The sequence below is a fragment of the Hippocampus zosterae genome, chromosome 12 (assembly GCF_025434085.1).
Source record: "Hippocampus zosterae strain Florida chromosome 12, ASM2543408v3, whole genome shotgun sequence".
Classification (NCBI taxonomy): domain Eukaryota; kingdom Metazoa; phylum Chordata; class Actinopteri; order Syngnathiformes; family Syngnathidae; genus Hippocampus; species Hippocampus zosterae.
In genome coordinates, this window is record NC_067462.1 from 20859301 (window position 1) to 20881883 (window position 22583).

Genomic DNA, 22583 nt, shown 5'->3' on the forward strand with positions numbered 1-22583 from the left:
CCCCGCCGGAATGAGATGGCAGCCGCATCACTTGCGCCACTAGAATGGGGATGGCAGCCGCATCACTTCCGCTGCCGGAACCGGGGTGGCAGCCACAACACTTGCGCTGCCGGAACGAAGATTAGTGGCAGTGGGACCAGGCCTCCAGCCCAGCGGGGTCCAGTCTTCGTCGGGTCATTCTGTCATGTTGGAATGATAGTAGAGGACCCCAAAAAGCAGGGAGGCAGGGAGGAGTAGGGTGGACTTAACAAAATGTATTTCACAAAAATACAAACACAAAGCAGACACAAGCAAATAAAAACAATGACAAACAATGACCCAACACTGGCTGGTCACACAGGGAGTCCTTTTGCACTTGATTAAAATAAATAAATACATAAATTGCTCACATGTTGAAAAGGAACAAACACTAACTGATGACGCAAAGACCAACAGGTGTGCCACTGTGGGAGGAGCCCTACAGTGCAATCTGTTGGTCACAAACAGAACCACCCTAACGGGTTGACAGAGCAGTCAGAAAAAAATTGTCCAACAAAAAAAAAGAAAAAACTGAAAATGGTGGAAAAAATGGAGCATCTTGAATGCACACCGTGTCGTATAATCATCACACAGACCCTTGCTCAGAGATGCCCACTTGGTCAATTTACCTTGTCTCGAATCATATACGCGGCTTCTTTACAGTGATATTAATGTTAATGTGCCTCATTATTAACATTACAGTACCCCTATGGAGGACTTGTTCTTTGTTAATTGTACGACTAACGTCAAATTGTGGCTTGTCTATTAGCATGGTGACAAGTGCAGTATTACGGCTGTAACACCCACTCACAATATCTAAAGTTTACCTCTGGTGGTCAGAAGGAAAATATATATCTGGTTTATCAAGGACAACTGCATCCAAACGCATGATTGGTTGCAGTGGTTGTATTCAAGCAAGTTTATAGTCCCTTGCGGAACCTATTTGTCAGTACGCCTTGGGAGCTAACGCCTGTAGCCAATACCGCGTGCAAAGAAGCAGAACAATGGCGTAGGAGTGCTGAAAACCGTCTTGGCCCGGCCATCTCTCTCCAATTCAATATGGGTTTTTCTTTCTTGGTCAGATTTGGATGAATCTGAGTGAGTCTCACCAGTTTCCTGAAGTGGGCAGGTCCATCAATCGTCACTGACAGACAGGGTGATGCGCAGAGCATAATAGTCAGCCAGCGCAAGCGAAGGGAAAAACCTGGCTTTGACGGGTCAGGTTTCATCTTTCCGTTTAAATAAAATAAATTAGTAATTATACACAACTGGATGCCATATTCACAACAACAATAACAACAACAACAAATAAGACAACACAGATTAACATCCTTAAATCAGCAATCCGTCGTTGCAAGGGATGGCCCAGTCAACGCCTTGATATCACATCCGTTCCTAACATGGCGCCTTGAATTGAAATTAACCAGCGCGGTTGTTGTGGAAGTACAAGACTAGACAGAAAAATGAAAATGTCATTCATCAAACTTTAGAGTAATGCTTTGTTTCTCCATCAATACCTCAAAATGGGCCGCCAGAGGTGCACTTGATTAAAATAAATAAATACATAAATTGCTCACATGTTGAAAAGGAACAAAACGTTATCTCACCAATTCCCTCAAAGCCAAATGGAGAGGTCTGATGCTTGGGAATATCTCTGCACAATTGAAGCACATTACTGCAACGTACGTATGAAGTGTCGATGGCCATTGTGTGGTCCGAGTCACTGAATTATTGCAACCCCACGCTGCCTTCCTCATCATAAATATTCACAGCACCCTCACTTCCCTGTACTTTTCCTCATCATTGAGAAAATGTGAGTTCTGTAATATAGACATCTGTGTCCTCCTTTTCAATATGTTACAATGATCTGAAAGCTAAAGTTAGCCTACTATTATTGACCACCAAAGGTTTTGAATATGAATGTTTAGCATCCTCTAATCCAGGGGTGGCCAACCAGTCAGAGACTTAATACCCATTTTTTTTACTGTGTTACTGCAAAGAGACACAAACACACAAATCTTTTTTCCCCCTCATTTCCTCCTCCCAGGTCTTGCGGTCGACTTAGAACCAATCCGCTGGCTCCCGGTCGCTTGCAATCGACGTATTGGGCACCCCTGCCTTATAAACAGAGATAATTCGCTGACTATCTTAGCACTTAGCGTCTTTGTTTGCGCATAAGCGGTGATACAGCCCCTTATGCGCCCCTTATCTGATTGGTTGCCCATTATGTCAATCAAGTATCGGGATTGATGATAGGCTGACGTAGTACGTTCTGTTTATTTAGCACCGTTGTTTGAATGACATTGCCACCGCTGAGGCGTTTTCGACGCTTGTCGTAGGAAAGCCCGGGAGACACACTGAACCAGCCAAAGAGCCTCGGGTTGGCTACTAGTAGAGTCTATCTAATCAGTGTGAATTCGAGAGTTCTCGTATTTACTGGCCGAGATAAAGCCCCTATCACACTGAGGGGCAAACTTTTGCGGGTGTTTGCAAAGTTGGTGAATGTTGCGTTTTCATTAGGGTTCATCAGGGTACGTCCAAGGTCGCAAACGTTCCGAGACGTCTGCCATCAGTTATTTCTTGTTACAAGGAAATCCTTGAGGATTATTACAAGTGCAAAGAGCATCTCAACATGTTTCTAGATATTTGTAATAACCTTGTGCACCATTTAATATGATTTACCTTTTCAACCATTTTCATCCTCACAAAAGAGTCACTCATGTCACACTTCAGTTCATAGATTTTGAATTTTAAAATGTGACATATTGACGAAATAATTTTTTGGGAGAATGTGTGATATAAATTCCCTTTCACTAACATAATTTTTTGGAAAATCAAGTCAATTTCGGCTGGTTTCACGACACACAAAGTGGCATAAAATCCAAAATCTTAACCAATTCATACAAAGCTTGGCTTATTTTATCCATCTCACAAAAGTATATTCATCGATGTCCTCTATTTTCTTATGTAGGTGGTTTAAAATTTTGTGTAACATATCTACATGGTATGACCTAAGATGATGACAGGCTTTGGACACCATTGGTTTGGCCACCGTGTGCATGTCTGATATTGTTCACCGTAGTCTAAGGAATGATCAGGGACTTTGTGCGATTGCTCAGACGCATGGAAAATTTGAAATAATTTTGCTCCCATGCCTCTCCTTTTGCCCTCACAAGTACAGATTACATCCGCCGTTCACTGATAACATTTTGAGGGACAGTGGTTACTACAATGGACAGCTTATCATGATATCAGGTTACAGTGCGCATGAAAGGGTTTAAAGACGTAAAATCAACCATCCGATTCCATAAATCACATTGTGCCCGGTAACAAAGTACATACCACCATCGCGGTGTTGTCGCTTTGCATTATCTTTCATGTCAAATGATCTCCAGTAGAAAGTTCAGATTTGGCTTATGCCGTCTGTAAATGTGATGTTTCTTTGTTTTCTCTAGAACCAAGAGCCAGTGTTCTCGAAAGATGGCAGAAGATTCTTCTTGACTGTTCCAGTGAAACAAGGGGGACGTGGAGAGTTTCATCACATCGCCATGTTTAACACCCAGGTGAAGTTTAATTTGTCTTAAGATTGAACAAATAAAGTGTCTCCATAAAAATGCCACATTTGGTGTGCCAGCCATACTTTCTTGACCACTCAGATACCTGTGTGGTTTCTATGTTTTCTTTCTTTTTTCTTTTCTTTTTATTTGCGGCACTATATTGGTGCTTGGTTGCTTCTACCAGACAGGAGATGACTCGCTCATATATTTGTGAGCGATGGTAACCCTGTAAGTTGAGGCACTCTGGAAACGGGACACAAATAAATACAAGTTCCCAATCATTCTCCTTTTTCATGCTCGCTTGCTCACATGAGGTCTCAGGTAAGATATTTGCCCAGCCGACTTGGGACGAGAGGAGTAGTGAACCCTAGACTGGTGCCAGCATTGCAGGACACATTTACAACATGGAACAAACTGTCACACTCACATTCATACCTATGGGCTTCAATTAACCTACATGCTTATGCATATTTTTTGATACACGGGAAGAACACACAGCCCGGACAGCTCAGATTAGAACCCCGAATCTGTTGACTGTAAGTCAATCAAACAAACCACCACTCCACGCTAAACGGTTCCCATTCAATCTTTGAAGTCGAGCAGCACATTGGTTGTCACATCAACTTTCTTCTGAAAAATACTAACCAAGTGAAACAAACACACATCCCAATTATAAGAGGATGTATTCACTGTTCAACCACAGTTTATTTTTACTTCCCCCCCTTGAAAATATTTTCCTTTTCCATCGGTTTGTAAGGGTTATAGGTCACATTGATGGTGGAAAAAAAATTCACATCATTAAAAAATAAAAATCCGCACGTGCCTACATACCACACACACACACACACACACACACGCACGCACGCACGCACGCACGCACGCACGCAGGCAGGCAGGCAGGCAGGCAGGCAGGCAGGCAGGCACTCACTCACTCACTCACTCACTCACTCACTCACTCACTCACTCACTCACTCACTCACTCACTCACTCACTCACTCACTCACTCACACACACACAGACACACACACACACGCGCGCACACACACACCCACACACACACACACACACTAAGCATACCTGTCAGATTGTAGTACTCTGCAGAGGAATATGTCCAGGCATAAGATCATGCATGAACAAAACAAGAATGTATCATATAGGCACTCCTAATTTATAAATAAGTACAAATGGTCACATATCTTGTGCTCAACTCAGTTCCGAGCAGATGAAAATGAAGTCCGGCATTTGACATCAGGAAACTGGGAGGTGACAAAAATCCTTGGCTATGATGAAAGCTCTGAATATCTGTAAGTTGAACTGATGACTGTAGAAATATATTTGCATTAGACAGATTTGAATATCTTGAATAAAATAAAATAATATTGTTTGTTTCTGAAAGCATGAAGGAAGCTAATTTGATGGTTTTTTTTGTTATCTTATTCTAGTTATTTTCTCAGTACGGAGGGTTCACCGCGAAGGCGGCAAGTTTACAGGTTTGTTTTTCATTTGTATCCTGTCTTATTATTTCTTTCTTAATTGCATTTATGTGGAGATAATGATGCTAAGATGTAGAAATACACGTTTTTATAAACCCGCTAAAGTATTCTGTCATACAAGGGTTATATTTGCCTTTTTTTAAAAATGTGTTATTTTCAGTTTTGCTACACTATTAATTAATATTCTTTTTCACCTCAGTGCATTTCTTTTCCTTATCATGGCTGCAAAGCAATGGATGAACGATTTTTAGCTGAAGAGTATTGAGCGCTTTTGGGTGTTCCCATTGTCTTACCGATATTGTCTTTCTTTTAGCGTGAAAACTGTCGGATTGTTCCCACGATGGTGTTTAACATGCGAGCTCAATAAGGCGCACTGTTTGTACTTTGATGCTGTTCTAAGCCCCACGAACCAGCACATTATCCTTCACTGTAAAGGTACGTTATCACACATTAGGAGGGGTACTCTGAAACATTCGGGAATAAAATTCAACATAAATATCACGGTTTGAAATGAATTTACAGTCAATCTATGCTATTTGGCCTGGGTGTAGCTGGTCAGAAAAACATTAAGTTTTAGCTAATTTTACTTCTACAGTATCAGTTCACAACAGACATTACCCAAAGTCTTAAATCAAGCTGTTCACACATTAGGAAAACCAAGTGAACCCGACATGAGCAAGCAATAGGTGACGGAGAGGAGGAAGGAGAGAAACCTTAATTAGAGGGAGTTGTCTCTAATTAAGGTCTGCCTCGCCTGGTTGGGTTGAGATAGAGACAAAGTGGAGATGGACAGAGAGCAGACACAGTGGGAATGAGAAAAAATAATCAAATGAAGTGATTGGGGAAGAGAAAAGGAAACAATATGGATACCATTAGTTGTGTTAACACTAGAAATAGTAATATAATGACAGCAATACCTTGTTTTTCATGGGGGTTACATTCCAGGCCACCCCTTGCAATGGACAAAATATGCAAAGTAGCAACCAAATATTCATGTTTAGCATCATGCATACAGTGTTATATTTGTTCATTTGGAGTCACAATCGTCACATTCTACTGTGCTGTAGTATCTGTGACGGAACATGTGTGGCTTTTAAAGACTGAAGCTGGACTCATGCTGTTTGAAATTGATTGTTTGAGCCAATTCACAGATGACTATGCCACCATCTATCGTTTTAGTCCACAGACGAATAGCATTGATTTCATTAATCAGAGATATAATGCAATCCACAAAAAAACTTGGGAACCACAGGCCTTTGTCAGGGACCTGAGGTCAACCATTCAGTGGGGATTCTCATTGCTACTGCTCTGCAAGTATGATCAGCCTACAACAGATTTCAGTTATGTACTGTAAATATCAGTGAGAATCTTGAATAGTTGGGCTCCCGCTTCTGCTTGGACACAAACCCTGAAAGTTTAATGAAGATGGTCTCAAATAATTGTCTTAATTTTACCTTGTAACTCAGCCAAATACTTTGGTGATATTTATGCCATCATGCCGGGAAGTTGGAGGATGAGTAATTGACAAGTGACAACTGTATAACAATATCATGGCTACCTTAGCAACTCCATATATTCCTCTCAGTTCACATGGTTGGTTGGTTACCTTTTTATTATATTCAGGACAGTCCAAAGATAATGGATTTAATACATTCTGATCCAAAAACTTTTGCTTGAAAAAAAACAAATCATTCATTCATTCATTTTCCGATCCGCTTATCCTCACGAGGGTGGCAGGGGGTGCTGAAGCCTATCCCAGCTGTCTCCGGGCAGCATGCGTGGGACACCCTGAACCGGTTGCCAACCAATCGCAGGGCACACAAAATTGAACAACCATTCGCTCTCACACTCACACCAAGGGACAATTTGGAGTGTTCAATCAGCCTGCCATGCATGTTTTTGGAATGTGGGAGGAAACCAGAGTACCCAGAGAAAACCTACACAGGCCCGGGGAGAACATGCAAACTCCACGCAGCTGGAATTGAACCCGGTACCTCTGCACTGTGATTTTGATGCGCTAACCACTGGACAACTGGGCTGACAAAAAACAAATCAATTTGTGCTAACTTGTATAATTGTTTTTAGGTAATGATATTGTGTTGAGTGACTCAATCAGAAGAGGATGACCCTTTATATTGTTTTTTTGTGGATTAAATTTATTTGGGCGGATGAGAGTGTTTCAAGCATTTGGCCTTTGGAGAAATGATTTATTGTACAATAACATTGTTCCCTCTCGCTAAAGCAATAAAACATGAACAAAGCTTGGTTTCAGCTGGCCAGGTTCACATAATGCCTGCTCTTTCTTCAGGATAAACAATCTTATATAATTCCACTCATAAGATTCATTTAATACATAGAATGTTTTCATGCAAGTACGAATGTAACAAATCAATTTCACTGAGCCACAAGTGGGCATTACAATGCAAAGGTCAAAGCAAATGCAGCTTACCAAAAGGTAATGAGAAAAATAAATAAAGTGCTCCTGTTTTTGAATAGAAAAAAAGCAGAAAAGCCCCAAATAGTTTTTTTCTTGGGTAAAGCGAAGTGATAGAAAGGACTGAATGTGACAGAAGATTTGAACTGTTCCTTCTGTATGTGTGCCACTTGCCAACACACAAACAAACAGCTGCTAGAAAACTGCAGCTGTTTGTTTACATTCAAATTTGTGCTCCTGTGGCCATGCATCATACAGTTTGATGCGATCGCAGGATTACAATTTGAGCATCCCAGCGCACTCATTGGGCTGGCGATTGGGGAATTCAGTAATATCCCTCTTTTTCAAGAACGAACAATACAACATTTATACTGTTCTTAGTTTACCCGCCAAAGATAGCGTGTAGTGGCCGTGGGCGACATGATTGAGTAAGCATTCCATAATTAAAGCTATTTATTTAATTATGTATTTGTTTTTTAATTGCCTTCCCCAATCTCCATATTTTTTATAATCGGGTTGGATCCACTGACATTAAAACCCTCATTCTGCAAGGGAGACCTGGCCAAGACAGGCAGCAACAAAAGCACAAATTTGTAGAAATAAAAAGAAAGTCAATTTCTAATTTTACCATCTGTGAAACATTTGTCGGAATCACTTGATCAAGCATGAATTACTCGTTTATTTATTTTCATTTCAGGTCCTGGAACGCCTATGGTGATCTTACACAGCCTCAATAGTACAAGTAAGGGAATATATGTCCATCTCTGAAACTAGCAGTGTTGCTTCGTTACGGGTTTATTAAGATTAAGTTCTGCTTTGGTTTAAAAAAAGAGAAAAAATGTTAAATGCATACATCTGTTCATTCTTTACCGCTTATCCGGGGTCGGGTGGCGGGGGCAACAGCTTTAGCAGGGAAGCCCAGACTTCCCTATCCCCAGCTACTTCTTCCAGCTCTTCCCAGGGGATACCGAGGCGTCCCCAGGCCAGCGTGTCCTGGGTCATCCTCCTGACGGTGGGACATGCCCGGAACACCTCACCAGGGAGGTTTCCAGGGGACATCCTAAATGCCCGAGCCACCTCATCTGGCTCCTCTCGATGTGGAGGAGACGCATCTCGACTCTGAGCCCATCCCGGATGACTGAGCTTCTCACTTTATCTCGAAGGGAGAGCCCGGACACCCTCTGGAGGAAACTTATTTTGGCCACTTGTATCTCCCGACGGATCCTCCTGTCCGGGGGCTGAGGAGTGTGATCCCTCTTCTTAAAAGAGGGACCACCACCCCAGTCTAATTCAAAGGTACTCTCCCCGATGACCAGGTGATGTTGTGGAGGTGTGTCAACCAGGACAGCCCCACATCCAGAGCCTTGACAAACTTATCCACCGATAAGTTACGGTGGATAAGTTTCGGCTGAAGCCGATTTCTGCTTGGCCAGCCGGTACCTATCAGCTGCCTCTGGAGTCCCTCAGGCCATAAAGGCCTGATAGGACTCAATCCTGACTGCCGACTCCCTATCCCCAGGGAGTTTGGGGATTGCTGCCATGACAGGCACCAACCACCTTACGGCCACGACACAGATCGACAGCCTCAACAATAGAGGTGCGGAACATGGTGCAAAGAGGATTAATGTCGCCCGCCATCCCGGGACGTGGGCAATGCTCTACTGAAGGCAAGTGTTGAAACTTTCTTTTGACCGGGGATTTTGCCAATAGGCTTGGGTCTGCCAGGTCGGACTGGCATCTTTCCCCACCATCAGAGCCAACTCATCAGTTGACAGCTCCACCCTTCTCTTCACCCGAGTGTCCAAAACATTCGGCTGCAAATCCGATGATATGACCACAAAATCAATCATCGAACTGCAGCCAAGCGTGTCTGGTGGCGAGTCCACATAGCGACACCCTTATATTTGAACATGGTGTTCATTCGGGACTATCAGTGAGGATGACAGAAGTCCAATAACAGAACACCACTCAAGATCTGATTGGGGGCGGGGGGTTGTTACTTGGTCTCACTGTTGTTGCCCACGTGAGTACTGAAGTCCCCCAGCAGAACGAGGGAGTCCCCAGAAGGAGCACTCTCTAGCAAGGACTCAAAAAAGGCTGGATACTCTGAGTTGCTGTTTAGTGCAAAGGAGCAAACAACAGTCAGGACCCGTTCCCCAACCCAAAGCCGGAGGGAGGCTACCCTCTCATTCACCGGTGATAAGTAAGCCCACAACTGCTCTGCAGCTCTCACTATGGCCAATTCCAGAGTGGAAAACTATTCAACCCCACTCGAGAGAACTGGTACCAGAGGCCAGCCTGTATGTGGAGGCAAGTTCGACTATGTAAAGTCGGAACTTCTCTGCCTCGCACACCAGCTCTGGCTTCTTCCCTGCGAGAGGGGTGCCCTTCCATGTTCCTCGAACTAGCTTCTGTAGCTGGGTTCTTAGACTGCTGCAAAGCTCACAAAGCACTCAGCCCCTTTAGCCCCTCCCACAGGTGGTGAGCCCATGGGAAGGTGAGCCCACGTTGCCTCTTCAAGTTGCACCCAGCCGGGCCCTATTGGTGTAGGGCCTGCAACCAGGTGTTCGCCACCTATCCCCACCTCCAGGCCTGTCTCCAGAGGTGGGCTCCAGCGGCCCGCATCTGGGCATAGGAAAACTGAGTCCAATATTTTACCTCATAAGGTATCTGTGAGCCGTGCTTTGTCTGATCCCGCACCTACAGGAGCATTTGTTTGCCATGGGTGACCCTGCCATGGGCATAAGGCCCCAGACAACTTAGCTCCTAGGATCATTTGGACACATAAACCCCTCTACCACGGTAAAGTGACGGCTTACACAGGGAAAAATGAAAATACGTGTTAGAATTATTTTTCACCATCAAAATTCCACACACGATATGTAAAAAGAATTATCAAAGCAAAAATAGATTTAAATTAATTAAGAAAAAATCAAATATATGAACTGTTTTATGTTTTCATTATACTGTAGTGTCATGGACTGTGTTTTTGTTTAGATTTGCGTTTTTTTGGTTCATGTCTCATCCTTGTGCTTGTCAATACGGTCCCTTGTGTCTTCCAAATCAGCTCCTTCAGGCACAAGTGTCTTGTCCAGGTGTTCCTCATTGTCTTGTCAGTTTGTTTATATTTATTCTGTATTTGAGGAAGGTGGGAAGTCAGACTTTTCCGACCTTCGACCAGGAAAAGTGCACTGGAATGCCTCTTTGAGCTGTGAGAGGTGAGTTATGAAGTTGAGGGGAAAAAAGGACCCTGACTTCACCGACTATCTTCAATCTGACATCACTTGACAATGGTGTCCAACTTGGAGACATAGACCATGAATGGCAAAAAAATGATTTACATTATAAACAAATATTTCTCAATGTTTATGTATTACATTAATTTTGTTATTTGGAATAACTTCACATAACACAACATGATTTGTACTAAATGTGTGAAAAGATGCCATTATCTCCCCACATGAAATTATTTGGTGAAATTAATTAAATGCTTTGAAGGTTATTAAGACAAATTATGAAAGTTTGCTTGAGATCAAAACGTGATGAACCAGAAATAAAGCAATAAAGCATCTCTGTTGTTTACATTTTCTTAGAGGTCAGAATTGGGATAATCCAAATGGGAGTAGTATGAGGTCCCACCTTCCTTGAGTGCAGCATTAGTTCCCTGCTTCCTTTTTGTATCTGTTGGATTATTTGCTTTGGTTTTGGTTCCTCTGTCAGTTGTCTCATCCATGTTTCAGTGAGTTTTGTGATTCTTTTTTACTTCGACAAATACTTTTTTCAGTTAATTTAGTTAAATGATTCCAAAGTGCCTTGTTCTCTTTGATTTAAGTTTTTGAAATTAAATGCGTTTGAGAGCACACATACTGTACATCATTTCCCTTCAATTGGGTCTGCAACCCTGCCTCACATAACATATAGGGCGTTTTGTGTAGAAATTAGAGGGCGAAAATGAATTAATTCCAACTTGGAGCATACCAAAATGCGAAAAAAATTTAAGCGATAAAAATACTTTGTGGATGACCTCCACACCTGCATATCAGTTAACAACTGTACTGGAGAAAAGTCATTTGCTCAGGGTTATTTAGATATGGCTTCCACCCACAGCTGGTAACTAAAAACCCCTGGTGGTTCGATAATGACACATCTATTGATTGTGGGTTTTTCCATGAGAAAATCTGGCTGAATTCTATTTTCTTTCGTCCCTGCACAAATATCTGCGGTTTGGAGAAGTGTGAACGCTGTAGAGGTCACCATCTGTAGACATAGTGTATTTTCTCTCGTTGCTATAACCTTTTATAAAAAAGTAGAAAATTTGGGACTGCCACATTTATTTCACATTGAATCCTGGTATTTATCCAGCCCTGCAACCCATTAATCCTCAATTGCTTCCATATTTGCATGCAGTGAATGACTCACCTCACATTCCCTTGCTTTTTCAGATTACTTTATTCTTGAGAACAACTCGGTGCTGAAGGCAGCCTTGAACATCAAAAGGATCCAGCTGACTGACTTCAGGACAGTTTCAATCGGACATTTTGGTGAAAAAAATAAATAAAAACTCTGTAAAGGCTCACATAGTGCATCCTGATAACCACTGAGAATTTCTCATGTAATGGCTGCTCCTTTTCCCTTTGTATAGATTTACCTTTGAAAATCTCCTATCCGCCTGACTTCTCAGAATCTCGTCACTACGGGCTCCTCTTGGTTGTGTATGTACCTGACACAATGTGATGGTGATGCATCACCGATGGCACCGTGACCAGCATCATTACAACTGTAACATTAATATGCCGCTTGGAAAAAGTTGCCGTATTTTTCGCACAAAAAGCACTTCGGAATACAAGGCAGACCAACAATGAATGGCCTATTTTACAACTATTTTCATAGAATCGCATAGAATCGAAGTCAACAATAGTGACAGCAGTTGTGTTATGTATCCACCAGATGGCGCTATGCTAAAGGAATACAGTACAATAATATATACTGTTGCTTTATTTATAAAGAGTTTTCACAACTGCTGCAGCTGTAACATAATGTTTTACAAAACATTTAAAATACTACGTCTAATAAATCAAAATACTGATCATATATAAGGCGCATCGGATTATAAGGCGCACTATCAGCTTTTGAGAAAATTGAATGCTTTTAGATGTGCCTTATTGTGCGGAAAACATGGTAATTAAATCCAGTATTTAAGCACAACCTGTGATCCAACAGTGAACATCTTTCAATTACAAGTTGAGCTTTTCAAGCTCGAATCGACTAAATCATAAAGTGACTGGTTTACTGTTCAAGCAGTATGACTTTATGATTGCAGTCTGTTTTCTTCTTCAACGCAGTGGAATTTGCTTGAATTGCTGGAATTTTATTTGTTTTCCACAGCGATGGTTTCCCTGGTGGTCAGGCTGTGAGTGACCAATTTGCCCTCAGCTGGGACTCAGTGCTGGTCAGCTCAGACAACGTTATTGTGGCTCGTCTCGATGGGAGGGGTAGCGGCTTCCAGGGCCAGAGGGTCTTGCACGAAGTGCACCAGAGACTGGGCACTGTGGATGTTCAGGACCAACTCGCAGCAGTGGAGTATGTGGAGGATTTCATTTTGGTGTATGTGTGCATTGAGCTATAATAAGATGAAATAATTAGTGTCACCGGGTAAGTTGGATAGCATTTTCATATTTGTTTAAGAGCCACAAACATTCAGAATGCAATCAAGGCAATGTTGGAGAGGGTAATGCAGAAGAACTTGACTGATGCACACAGAGTTTAGATGTGTTATGCCTCTGTTGTTTGACTAGTGTGAATAATATGTCCTGTTTAAACAACAAACACACATGATTGCAAAAGAAAGAAGATGGTACCACTTTTCTCCTCTATGATTACATGAATAGACAACCAATTGGCCTTAATCAATGCAATATGTCCTCCTGCTGTTTATTAATTATAATTGACACTGTATAATACAAGTAAACAAATAAAATGTATTATTATTATTATTATAAATAGATGGACCCATTGAAAAGAAGCCACAATCAGCAAATTTACAGTGCATTGATGCAAAAGGTGTATACAAATGTGAAAATGCAAATCCTCACTTTCATGTCAGCGCTTCGATGCAAAAGGAACATCTAAAATGGAAATGCCCAAATTTCATTCCTGACAGGGGCCCTCATTGTCTGGAAGCTAGCAGTCGCATACACAGCATCTGTCTTTAATATAATGTCTTGTTTGCTATGCTAACATATTGTAGCGTCAAGTGTGGATTATCGAGGCCTTAGTCAGTGAATTTATGTTTATTAACAACCAAAACACAGTTTTCGTATGCCCATGGTTGACAACAGGAAGAGCACACGCGTAAGCTCATCTTGATGAATTTGGACATAGCAGCACTCAATGTAACAGTTCATGACATGTTTGCCAAAAGCTCAACGGCAACTCAGAACAATAAAATACATAACCTAGTTTGTTACAATATACTAATTTATAGTGCTAAAAAAATGTCTGCCTCCTAATTTTTAGGATGTTTGTTTGTTTGTTTGTTTGTTTGTTTTCCGCTTCAGGTGCATCCAACATTTTCATTGTCTAAATCAGTTGAATACTTCTAAATTAGGCGTACTAGTGAGGGAAAACAAAACGTTTTGGATGAAGTTTAAATAAAACAAAAATTACAGCTGCAGCTGTAACAAAGCGTTCGGCAGAACATTTAACATAAAATAACAAGAATAATTGATTCTCTGTGTCTCTATAGTGTAAATAAGAGTCTCACAAAATAGAAACTAAATCAACATAGCTGCTAGGTCATGGTTTTTGTCTGTTGATTTTAAGCTGTTCTCTATGTGTTCCAAATGGCAGCTTGTTTATCTTGTTTTCTTCCAGCTACATGATGAACTTTCCATACATCGATAAGACTCGGATAGCAATTTTTGGAAAGGTGAGACCATATTCTTGCATGCAGAAAAAAAAAAAATTTCAATTGCATTTTCCCTAGCATTTCTCACAAATAATCGGTGGGGAGAAAAAGTTAATGCTACGAAACTTGACAATAAATTCGAATCATCATTTTTTTTCATCTTGCAATGGTTTTACATTGATGTTTTTTTGGGGGGGGTTTCCAGGGGTATGGAGCCTATATTGCATTGATGCTGCTCAAGTCTACAGATAGTGTCTTCAAATGTGCGTGTGCGATGTCACCTGTGACAGATTTGAAGTTGTATGGTGAGCTCAAAACTGTACAAAAACATACATTGCAATGTGTCACATGGAAGTGATTTCGTCAATGCATTTGGAAGAAACGTTCCAGTCTTCAAGTGCAGTTAATATTGTGTAATTTGTCATTTGGATAGCATCAGCCTTCTCGGAGCGATACCTTGGCATGCCTCTGCGAGATGACAGCAGATATCAGGTAGGTTCTCATTTGTGTGTCAGTTCTCTTTGAAAGGTGCTCGCAGCAAGGTTCCCCGTGCACACAATACACACACTTACCATTCAGTGTCAGCTCTTGTCACTGTAAGAGAGCTTTGATTACCAATTCATTGTTAGATGAATGTATTAAGTGGTGTATTTGTCTTTAAAAGTTTAAAGGTTAATTGTCTCGGGCCGCTTGTGTCGAGGTTGAATGTTTAGCAATCAGAGGGTTTTTCCCTCAACAATGAAAGGTAGAACGCAGGAGGGGAAAAAAGAAATATTCACGAGTGTGTTTAATTTTGTGACATTGTATCGCAAACCCTTCATGATATTTTGTCCTAATCACTGTGTGTGTGCGTGCGTGCGTGTGTGTGTGTGTGCCCATTATTCTGTATTCAGAACGAAAATACGTTTCCATTAACCTTTTCACTTGATCACATCTGACATAGCTTTTCGCTAACATGTCTGGCGGCATATCTATTAGTTTCAAATTACCACAGTCTTTGTTTCTTGTTGTGTAGAGTCACTCTTATATCTAATTACCCAAGTGTGGTAGGTAATTTTTAATTATTTTATTTTGTCTTCTTTCTTTTTTTTCTCATTACTTTCCAGTTATCCAGTGTGCTGCAGAACGTTCATGCACTAAGAGACCAGACACTGATGCTGGTGCACGGTACAGCAGATGGTAAGTGAAAATAAATTGTCTGAAAATGAATAGACTGGATGTGTTTTTGCATCACTGCTGAGCACAAAGAAGCAAATATTCCTGAAAGGTAATGAGGCAAATGTTTTTAAATCAAAAAGGAAAAGAGGAAGCGTGTTGCCCAAATTGATGCACAAATTTTCAAAGGAATGCGTTCTCTGATGTGCAATGAATGGTAAATTTGTTTATGCGTTTCAATTCTACGACCATAATTTGAGTAGGAACCTGGCTTACACAGTTTCCCTTTTGTTTTTTGCAGCGAACATCCACTTCCAACATACTGCCCAGCTGGTCAAGAACCTCGTAAAAGTTGGAGCAAACTACTCGATGCAGGTGACTGTCGCAAAAGCGACACCCTGGAAAATACTTCTTATCCATTTAAAATGTGATCAGAAAATAAAAAGCAGTCATTCAAAATAATACAGTCAGACACTTTGCCAATTGTTGCAGATGTGCTGCACATAAGTCCTTAGTTGGACCGAACATGCTTGGCCTCCTAATGTTACCTGCAAATAAAGGATAATATCACAAGATAATGCAATCTACACAACAGTACTTGCAACAGAGTACAACTGTACTTGGTGCAACTATTACATTAAAAAAGACATGAAATAAAAACAAATCACGACATCACACCTGTTCTATGAATTAAATCATGTGCTGCATATGATGTCATGCAAGGGCAGCATCCATCTTTCAACTCATCATAATATTGGCATAAATACAAAGAAACAAATACAAGTCAAAAACATTTTGTGTCCGTACTGGTATTGCTCATGTTGGAGGTGATGTGTCTACATGAACGATTCTTTTTGAAGAGGCCTGCTAATCGTAGTTTGTCTGATACCCACATACGGATTTATTGAGAGTTGGCCTTGCCGTGTCGACCTATTTTGTTCTCACAGTGGCACAATTTTGAGTAATTACTGCTAACAAGCAAACTGTTGTCATGCTAACGCGGATAAAGATTGTTCATTTTTGCTCCGAGGATGTGTATTATGTCCAATGATAATTGATCTAGCACGAACATGTTAACAGTTGTTTTGCAAGCAGATAGCAAGGAAGAAACCGTGTGCCCAGCAAAAGAAATGGTGAGGGCAACAGCCCATTTAATGTGACGTGAAAAATAAGTGTTCGTGTCAGTGGGAGGAATTGTTTCAAACGTTTGGAAATTATGGGGCCAATTCGTTGGTGCATGTTGTTTGAAGATCCACTATACTGTTTCCCCCTGTGAGTGGGGTTTATTTCTCTACCAGTGCCTCTGGTTTATGCTCCTTAGGGCTAGCTGTAAGCTGTGCGGTGCTAAGCAGATGGCCAGGTGACAAATGTGTTTGTTGACTACCTCTCATAGCAGCTTTCCTAACAGCAGGATGCACATGATGGTTATTGGGTACCTTAATCGGCGTGCCCAACATGCTTCATCTTGTAAGACTCGTGTGCATTCTTCCCACCAGCTGTACCCAGATGAAGGCCATTTCCTGTCCCATCAAAGCAACCAGCACCTGTACGCCACTCTTACAAGCTTCTACAGGGAATGCCTGAAGGAGGAGTTACTCCCACTGACGGATGATGAAGATGAGGAGGAGGAGTAGGCAAGGAGGCCTTTGTGCAGTCGGACCACATTTTAGATGGACACGGACAGTAGAGTTTTAGAGCTGCTCATGCTCTTAAGTGTGTGCGATTGCACATGTGTGATAGAAAGACAACTGATGATGACAGGGACACTTTTTACAGCGTGGACTTGAGGTAGGAAAGGGTCTCTAAAATTTCAATTCCACTGCAATTATTGTCAAAGCACACTGAACACCCTTCCTCGTCTTTTGCGAGATCCCTTATGGTCATTCACCATTGACCAGTTGCATGGATCTGTTTCGTTCCCTTCACCCTTCTCCCTTTTGTGGTATCGAATGAGAGGACACCACTTACCTCTTTTTTTATTTTCTTGGATCGCAACATTGACTAGAGTCTCTGACGAAAAGTTGAAACATGTTTTTTTTGGCGGGTTATCACGACCTGAAATGCGGCTGCACCTGTTCCATCGATGTGCAAGAAACTATTGAGCAAGGCATGCCTAGAACACTATGATTGGCTGGCAACCGGTTCAGGGTGTCCCCCGCCTACTGCCCGAAGACATCTGGGGTAGGCTCCACCACCCCCCGCGACCCTTGTGAGAATAAGCGGATTGGAAAATGGATGGATGCCTAAAACATGGGTGAGCAGTGCTAACACGATCCACAGAATGTTTCAGACTCCAAAGTCCTTCAAAACGTCGTTGAATGGGTTCGCAAAGCGTTTTAATGAAATCAGAAAAATAGCCAATCTGTTTTACTGTGATATAACTGAGCAATGAATTTCTCGACATATAATCATGAAAAGAGGCCATGTACTGATGCACAAAGAAATTCTCCCCAGCCACTCGGATCCTGAATAAGTGCAATTCCTACTGTGACCCCCCTCCTCACCACCACCAACACCACCACCACTGTCCCTGACATAAAAACAATTTCTCTATGTCACATTTATTGTACAGGGGTTTTTGTGTAGACATGTACAATGCCTTATGAGGTTCAGCATACTGTAATATATCTTGCGGGCAGTGATCGTTTTGCATTAGCAGTGTCTTTTAAACCGATGTTAACTCAGGTGTTTGAGAAAATAGACGAGTTTAGGATCTGAAAGTTAAAACTCTCAGTCTGGCGTACGGACTCTATTAGGTTTCTACATGAAGGTAGTAAATACCAGGGCATGCAGTAATAATTCATTTCAGAATATGATCTGTTATTGAATATGAATGCAGGCAGTCACATCTCAAAAGTGGCGCATATTATTTTTTCCGGATATTCTCCAAAGACCTAATATTTGAAAATGTATCAAAATAGAAGTTATAAATTGATTTTCTTTTTCAATATCTACAAAGTGTTTGCATGCTTCCTGAAAATGTGTCAGGTTTTGGCACATTTTGTACAGTACAATACAGCAAAGTGTGTACATAATTATATTTTTGAGATGTCTCGTTGAGTCCAAAGGGAATTCATTGAGTTGACTTGGATGTATTGTATGGTTCTGTTTCCCTTAGGTTTTATCTCCACCATAATTAGAATGGATTTTGTATTGCCTGATTGTTTTTTCCCCTTCTTTTTAAAAAGGGAACGGATGGGGTCGTGGTCTTGGGGTTGTTGTGATTGTCCTCTAGCAATGGGTATAAATAGATAAATAATAAAAAAGAAAATGAATAAACAAAAGTGTCGAGTCAACATTGTACAAACATAATTAATGGAATTTACTTTAATGACATGAATGTGATGAAGAATTCTGTCATTTTACAAGCTATGGTGTAACTTCTCGATGTGGACATTTACTACAGCCGGGGAATACCGATAAATGGAATTGAACAATTAAGTCCTATTTTGTGGTGTGTGTAGTTCTGCAACTAGTTTTCATGAGTTGCCACACGCCTGCCAACTCCACATCCAATCGCAAGTATACGGCGTCACACTGGGGGAAAGGTTTTATGATGCGATGCAACTAACACAGATGCTTGCGGCCAATGTAAAATGTCAGGCTGGACAGAAGAAAGAAACACCTAATTGAAATGTTGGTGTGCACCACCCTGTTTGAATGATTCGTGCCAACCGGATCTCAGACAGAAAAGTGGAAGTCCACACACTGTTGAAGACGGTATGACTTCTTAAAATCGCTCCGATGTCGTTGGAAGTTCAATTAAAGTGGTGCTTTCAAACGTTTCCCAACAAGAATGCCAGGGGTCGCTTTTTTTTTCACTGAATCGGCAGCAGGTGTGAGGGTCAATTGCCAGCTTTAATCTGGATGTGATTGTTGAGTTCCGTCTTGTTCAGTCACTGCTCTGTGTATGGCTGGCTTGGAAATTAGAATGATTTCAGTAGCTATATTTCCAGTGCCCTCGGAAATGCACAAAATGCAAATTGCACGATAGCAATCTGGTAACATTGGAAGGGGCGAGGTGGTTTTTTGAAACATGTTGATATGGAAGAATCTCACAAAAGTGAAAGAAATTTGTTTTTTTCAGTCATGTTGAAACATTGCGACCCGGTATTCCAACCCCTCCGGCAGAACACACTGTCCAGCTACGCCTCCAGCCGTCACAGCGATGAGCGCTTGGCTCAACGGAGGACCGGCGGGGAACAGAGGGAATGGGCGTATCCCAGGTGACCGCACCGAGCCCTATGGGGACCACCTGAGCCAGGGGTCGGCAACCCAAAATTTTGAAAGAGCCATATCGGACAAAAAAAACAAATATGTCTGGAGCCGTAAAAAAATAAAAGCCTTCTGTAAAACTTACAATGAAGGAAACACATGCTGCATGTACAGTGAAACTCCTCTACAACGAAATCATGTTTGCAGCAAGAAATTTTCACAACAGGGTTTTTTTCACTGTAGCAAATTTGATCTCAGATGTAAACACACACACATAAACACACACACACACAAACGAATGTGTACATGCACACACAATCCAATGTGTACTCTCTATTTTTATTTCAATAGTGCATAAGTATGTGCACACACACAATACAAAACAAAACGATTTTTTTTAAAAACAGTCTTTTCATGTACAATTCACCCGGGGCATTGAAAAAGAGAATCTGGAGGGCATTTTTAAAACAGTACACGTGAGCTACGCTGCAAAAGTGCCTCCCATGCCTCCGCATCAGACGTCTGTATGTTGTGTATGCGCAGGTCGATCACGGTAGGTTGGTTGACCAAAAAATAGATTTTCCGTCAAAAACGGTTGGGTACCCCTGCTCTACAGAATGCACTGCATGAAAAAAAACATTCATAGTAAAGTAAAAAAAAAAATCAATCGAATTCCATTTGGAGACATGTTCAGATGATCTTATCCAAAAATAACTAGTTAGTATCTCCATTTAAACCGGTGGTGTTGAGACTTTGAGGGGCCACATATGCAAAAAACAATCAAAGGAGGCAAGGGCTGGTTTGCCAGCTTTCATTTAACAATAAAACAACTCATCAATGTGTAGGTAAAAGATATGTGAAGCCGTTATTTATTTATTTTTTACATATTATGCAGTTGGCAGGGGGCAACAAAGTAATAAAGCAAAACATTCATGATTTTGGCAATGCCAGCCGGAGTCACCATTGATGACTCTGATCTCTCAATTCCTTTTTTTTTTCATGCTGAAAAAAAATTGGATTGATTGATTGGATTTGATAACACTACAGGAACAAACTTCGTGCCTGCCTTGCCACTCAATATAGAAGTACTGGAATACAATGCAGTCACAGGCCACGTCAAATATTAGTTCAGTCTTTGCTGTGAGTTGCAAAAAATAAAGTAGTTAAATACGGTAGTTTGGACACCACCCCCCCCCCCAAAAAAAAAAAACAATAGAAATTGAGAATCCTTTGAAATCATAACATGAATCCTACATACCAGTCATGAATTTTAACATGCTTATTGGTTGTGCACACCACCTCTGAGAAGAAAAGAAATTAGTGCCTGAAAAGTCTTTAAAAGTCATCAAATCACACAATTTTTAATATGATTTTCAACATTGGAGGTGTCAACAGTCGTTTGTCACATTTTTGAAATACTGTCAGAAATGTTGATGCTTCATTCAATTGAAAACCTTTTTACAACCTGTCATATCAAGCTTTTAGTCTCGATACATTTCATGTGACTTGTAAGATGACTTGATTCTTGTAGTGTTACCATTTCATTCTAGTCGTACGTTTGAGGAACTTCTTTCTCGTTATGAGTGCCATTTCTTTTCAGTGGGTCCTTTACACAAACACAATATCATGACAAACAACCAGGTTAATTTGACAAAACATCGGGGACAAACTCATAGTGAGATGAAACGGTCATGCGTCAAGCAAAAAATAGGGCTGGGTTCTATTTAGCAGAATGTTTCACAAATTCTTGCTTCGGAAGATAGCAGCGCTTCAGGACTGAGTGCAAAAGTGTTGGCTCATGCTAGCAGGTGCTAATTTGTTGGAGCCGGAGAAAACTTTGCCCACCGGTCGATCTCCATCTTAGTCAGCATCTTTCCATTTCTTCTGGTCCACAACCGGTTTCTCCTCAAAGCAGTTTTTCAAAAAGGTAACCACCGAGTTGAGCATATAGCGCTGGCTCTTGACAGACGCAAGATTGTGTCCTTCATCTGGAAAGATCTGGGTAATAACATTTTGAAAACACGTTTTACACCATCATTTGCGAAATCCACAAACTTTACCTTTGTAAGACGGAGTCCCTATGGATACAAAATATGGAAAAGGGCAACCGACGTGTCAAGTCTCAGTGGGTCAAACTTCATCAGTGCACTCTCTCAATCATCTGGGAGAAATAAAGGCTTATTTTTCTATTTCATCATTATTATTATTATTATTCAATAGATTCAGGTTTGGTAGGTGTGCAACTGAAAGGAATTCCCTTCACAGTTTGAACTTTTCACATCCACCTTCTCAATTAACCTTTGCAGAAGAAGTTTGAAGGAGTCATCAGGATCAGCCAGCGTGACAAAGGGGAATGAGAAGGAGCCCTTTGACACGTGTGCAATCATGTTCCCTCATCTTAGATTTTATTATTTTTTTTAATCCAAGTAAAAGTGCATGAGTCATTTGTATTTCTGCAACGCTAGCTTTTCACACTGTCAGGATCATGAATCAGCACTGGGACACTAAATTGGTGTGTCTGTTCATTGGATCGTTGGCGAGTTGCAGCTTAAACGTCATATATCAAACACCCCAAAAAATATTTAATATTTCTTCCACAATCATTAAACACTGTGAAAATAAAGCACACTGTCTAGTTGATCAGTTTTGGTTGTTGCTTGAAGTTGAACTTAGTTCAGTCGCAAAAAGGTGAACAGCAGCAATTATCTTGCCCAAAGTTTGTTATACCCAATGCCCTGTCGCACCTTTTGGACAATTAAATTCTGATCAAGATTTTTATCTTTAAAATCCTATACTCCCACAAA

The 22583-nt window shown here is 41.1% G+C and overlaps 2 protein-coding genes across 3 annotated transcripts in view; one reads left to right on the forward strand and one right to left on the reverse strand.

The window, feature by feature from the left end:
* The window catches only part of LOC127612043 (inactive dipeptidyl peptidase 10-like), a 197659-nt gene extending 177780 nt beyond the window's left edge, over positions 1 to 19879 (forward strand). For both annotated transcript variants that reach the window (XM_052083005.1, XM_052083006.1), the window contains exons 13-26: positions 3474 to 3581; positions 4788 to 4879; positions 5018 to 5065; positions 5382 to 5503; positions 8200 to 8244; positions 11945 to 12043; positions 12145 to 12214; positions 12888 to 13082; positions 14376 to 14430; positions 14615 to 14714; positions 14843 to 14901; positions 15516 to 15588; positions 15866 to 15939; positions 17061 to 19879. In XM_052083005.1, coding sequence (XP_051938965.1) covers positions 3474 to 3581; positions 4788 to 4879; positions 5018 to 5065; positions 5382 to 5503; positions 8200 to 8244; positions 11945 to 12043; positions 12145 to 12214; positions 12888 to 13082; positions 14376 to 14430; positions 14615 to 14714; positions 14843 to 14901; positions 15516 to 15588; positions 15866 to 15939; positions 17061 to 17198 — 1278 coding nt within the window. In that variant the 3' untranslated portion in view covers positions 17199 to 19879. The remainder of the gene's footprint in view (positions 1 to 3473; positions 3582 to 4787; positions 4880 to 5017; positions 5066 to 5381; positions 5504 to 8199; positions 8245 to 11944; positions 12044 to 12144; positions 12215 to 12887; positions 13083 to 14375; positions 14431 to 14614; positions 14715 to 14842; positions 14902 to 15515; positions 15589 to 15865; positions 15940 to 17060) is intronic.
* Positions 19880 to 20159: 280 nt separating this feature from the next.
* LOC127612045 (inactive dipeptidyl peptidase 10-like) overlaps positions 20160 to 22583 on the reverse strand; it is a 124348-nt gene continuing 121924 nt past the window's right edge. The window contains exon 26 of the mRNA XM_052083007.1: positions 20160 to 21777. Within this exon, the coding sequence (XP_051938967.1) occupies positions 21640 to 21777 (138 nt within the window). The 3' untranslated portion in view covers positions 20160 to 21639. The remainder of the gene's footprint in view (positions 21778 to 22583) is intronic.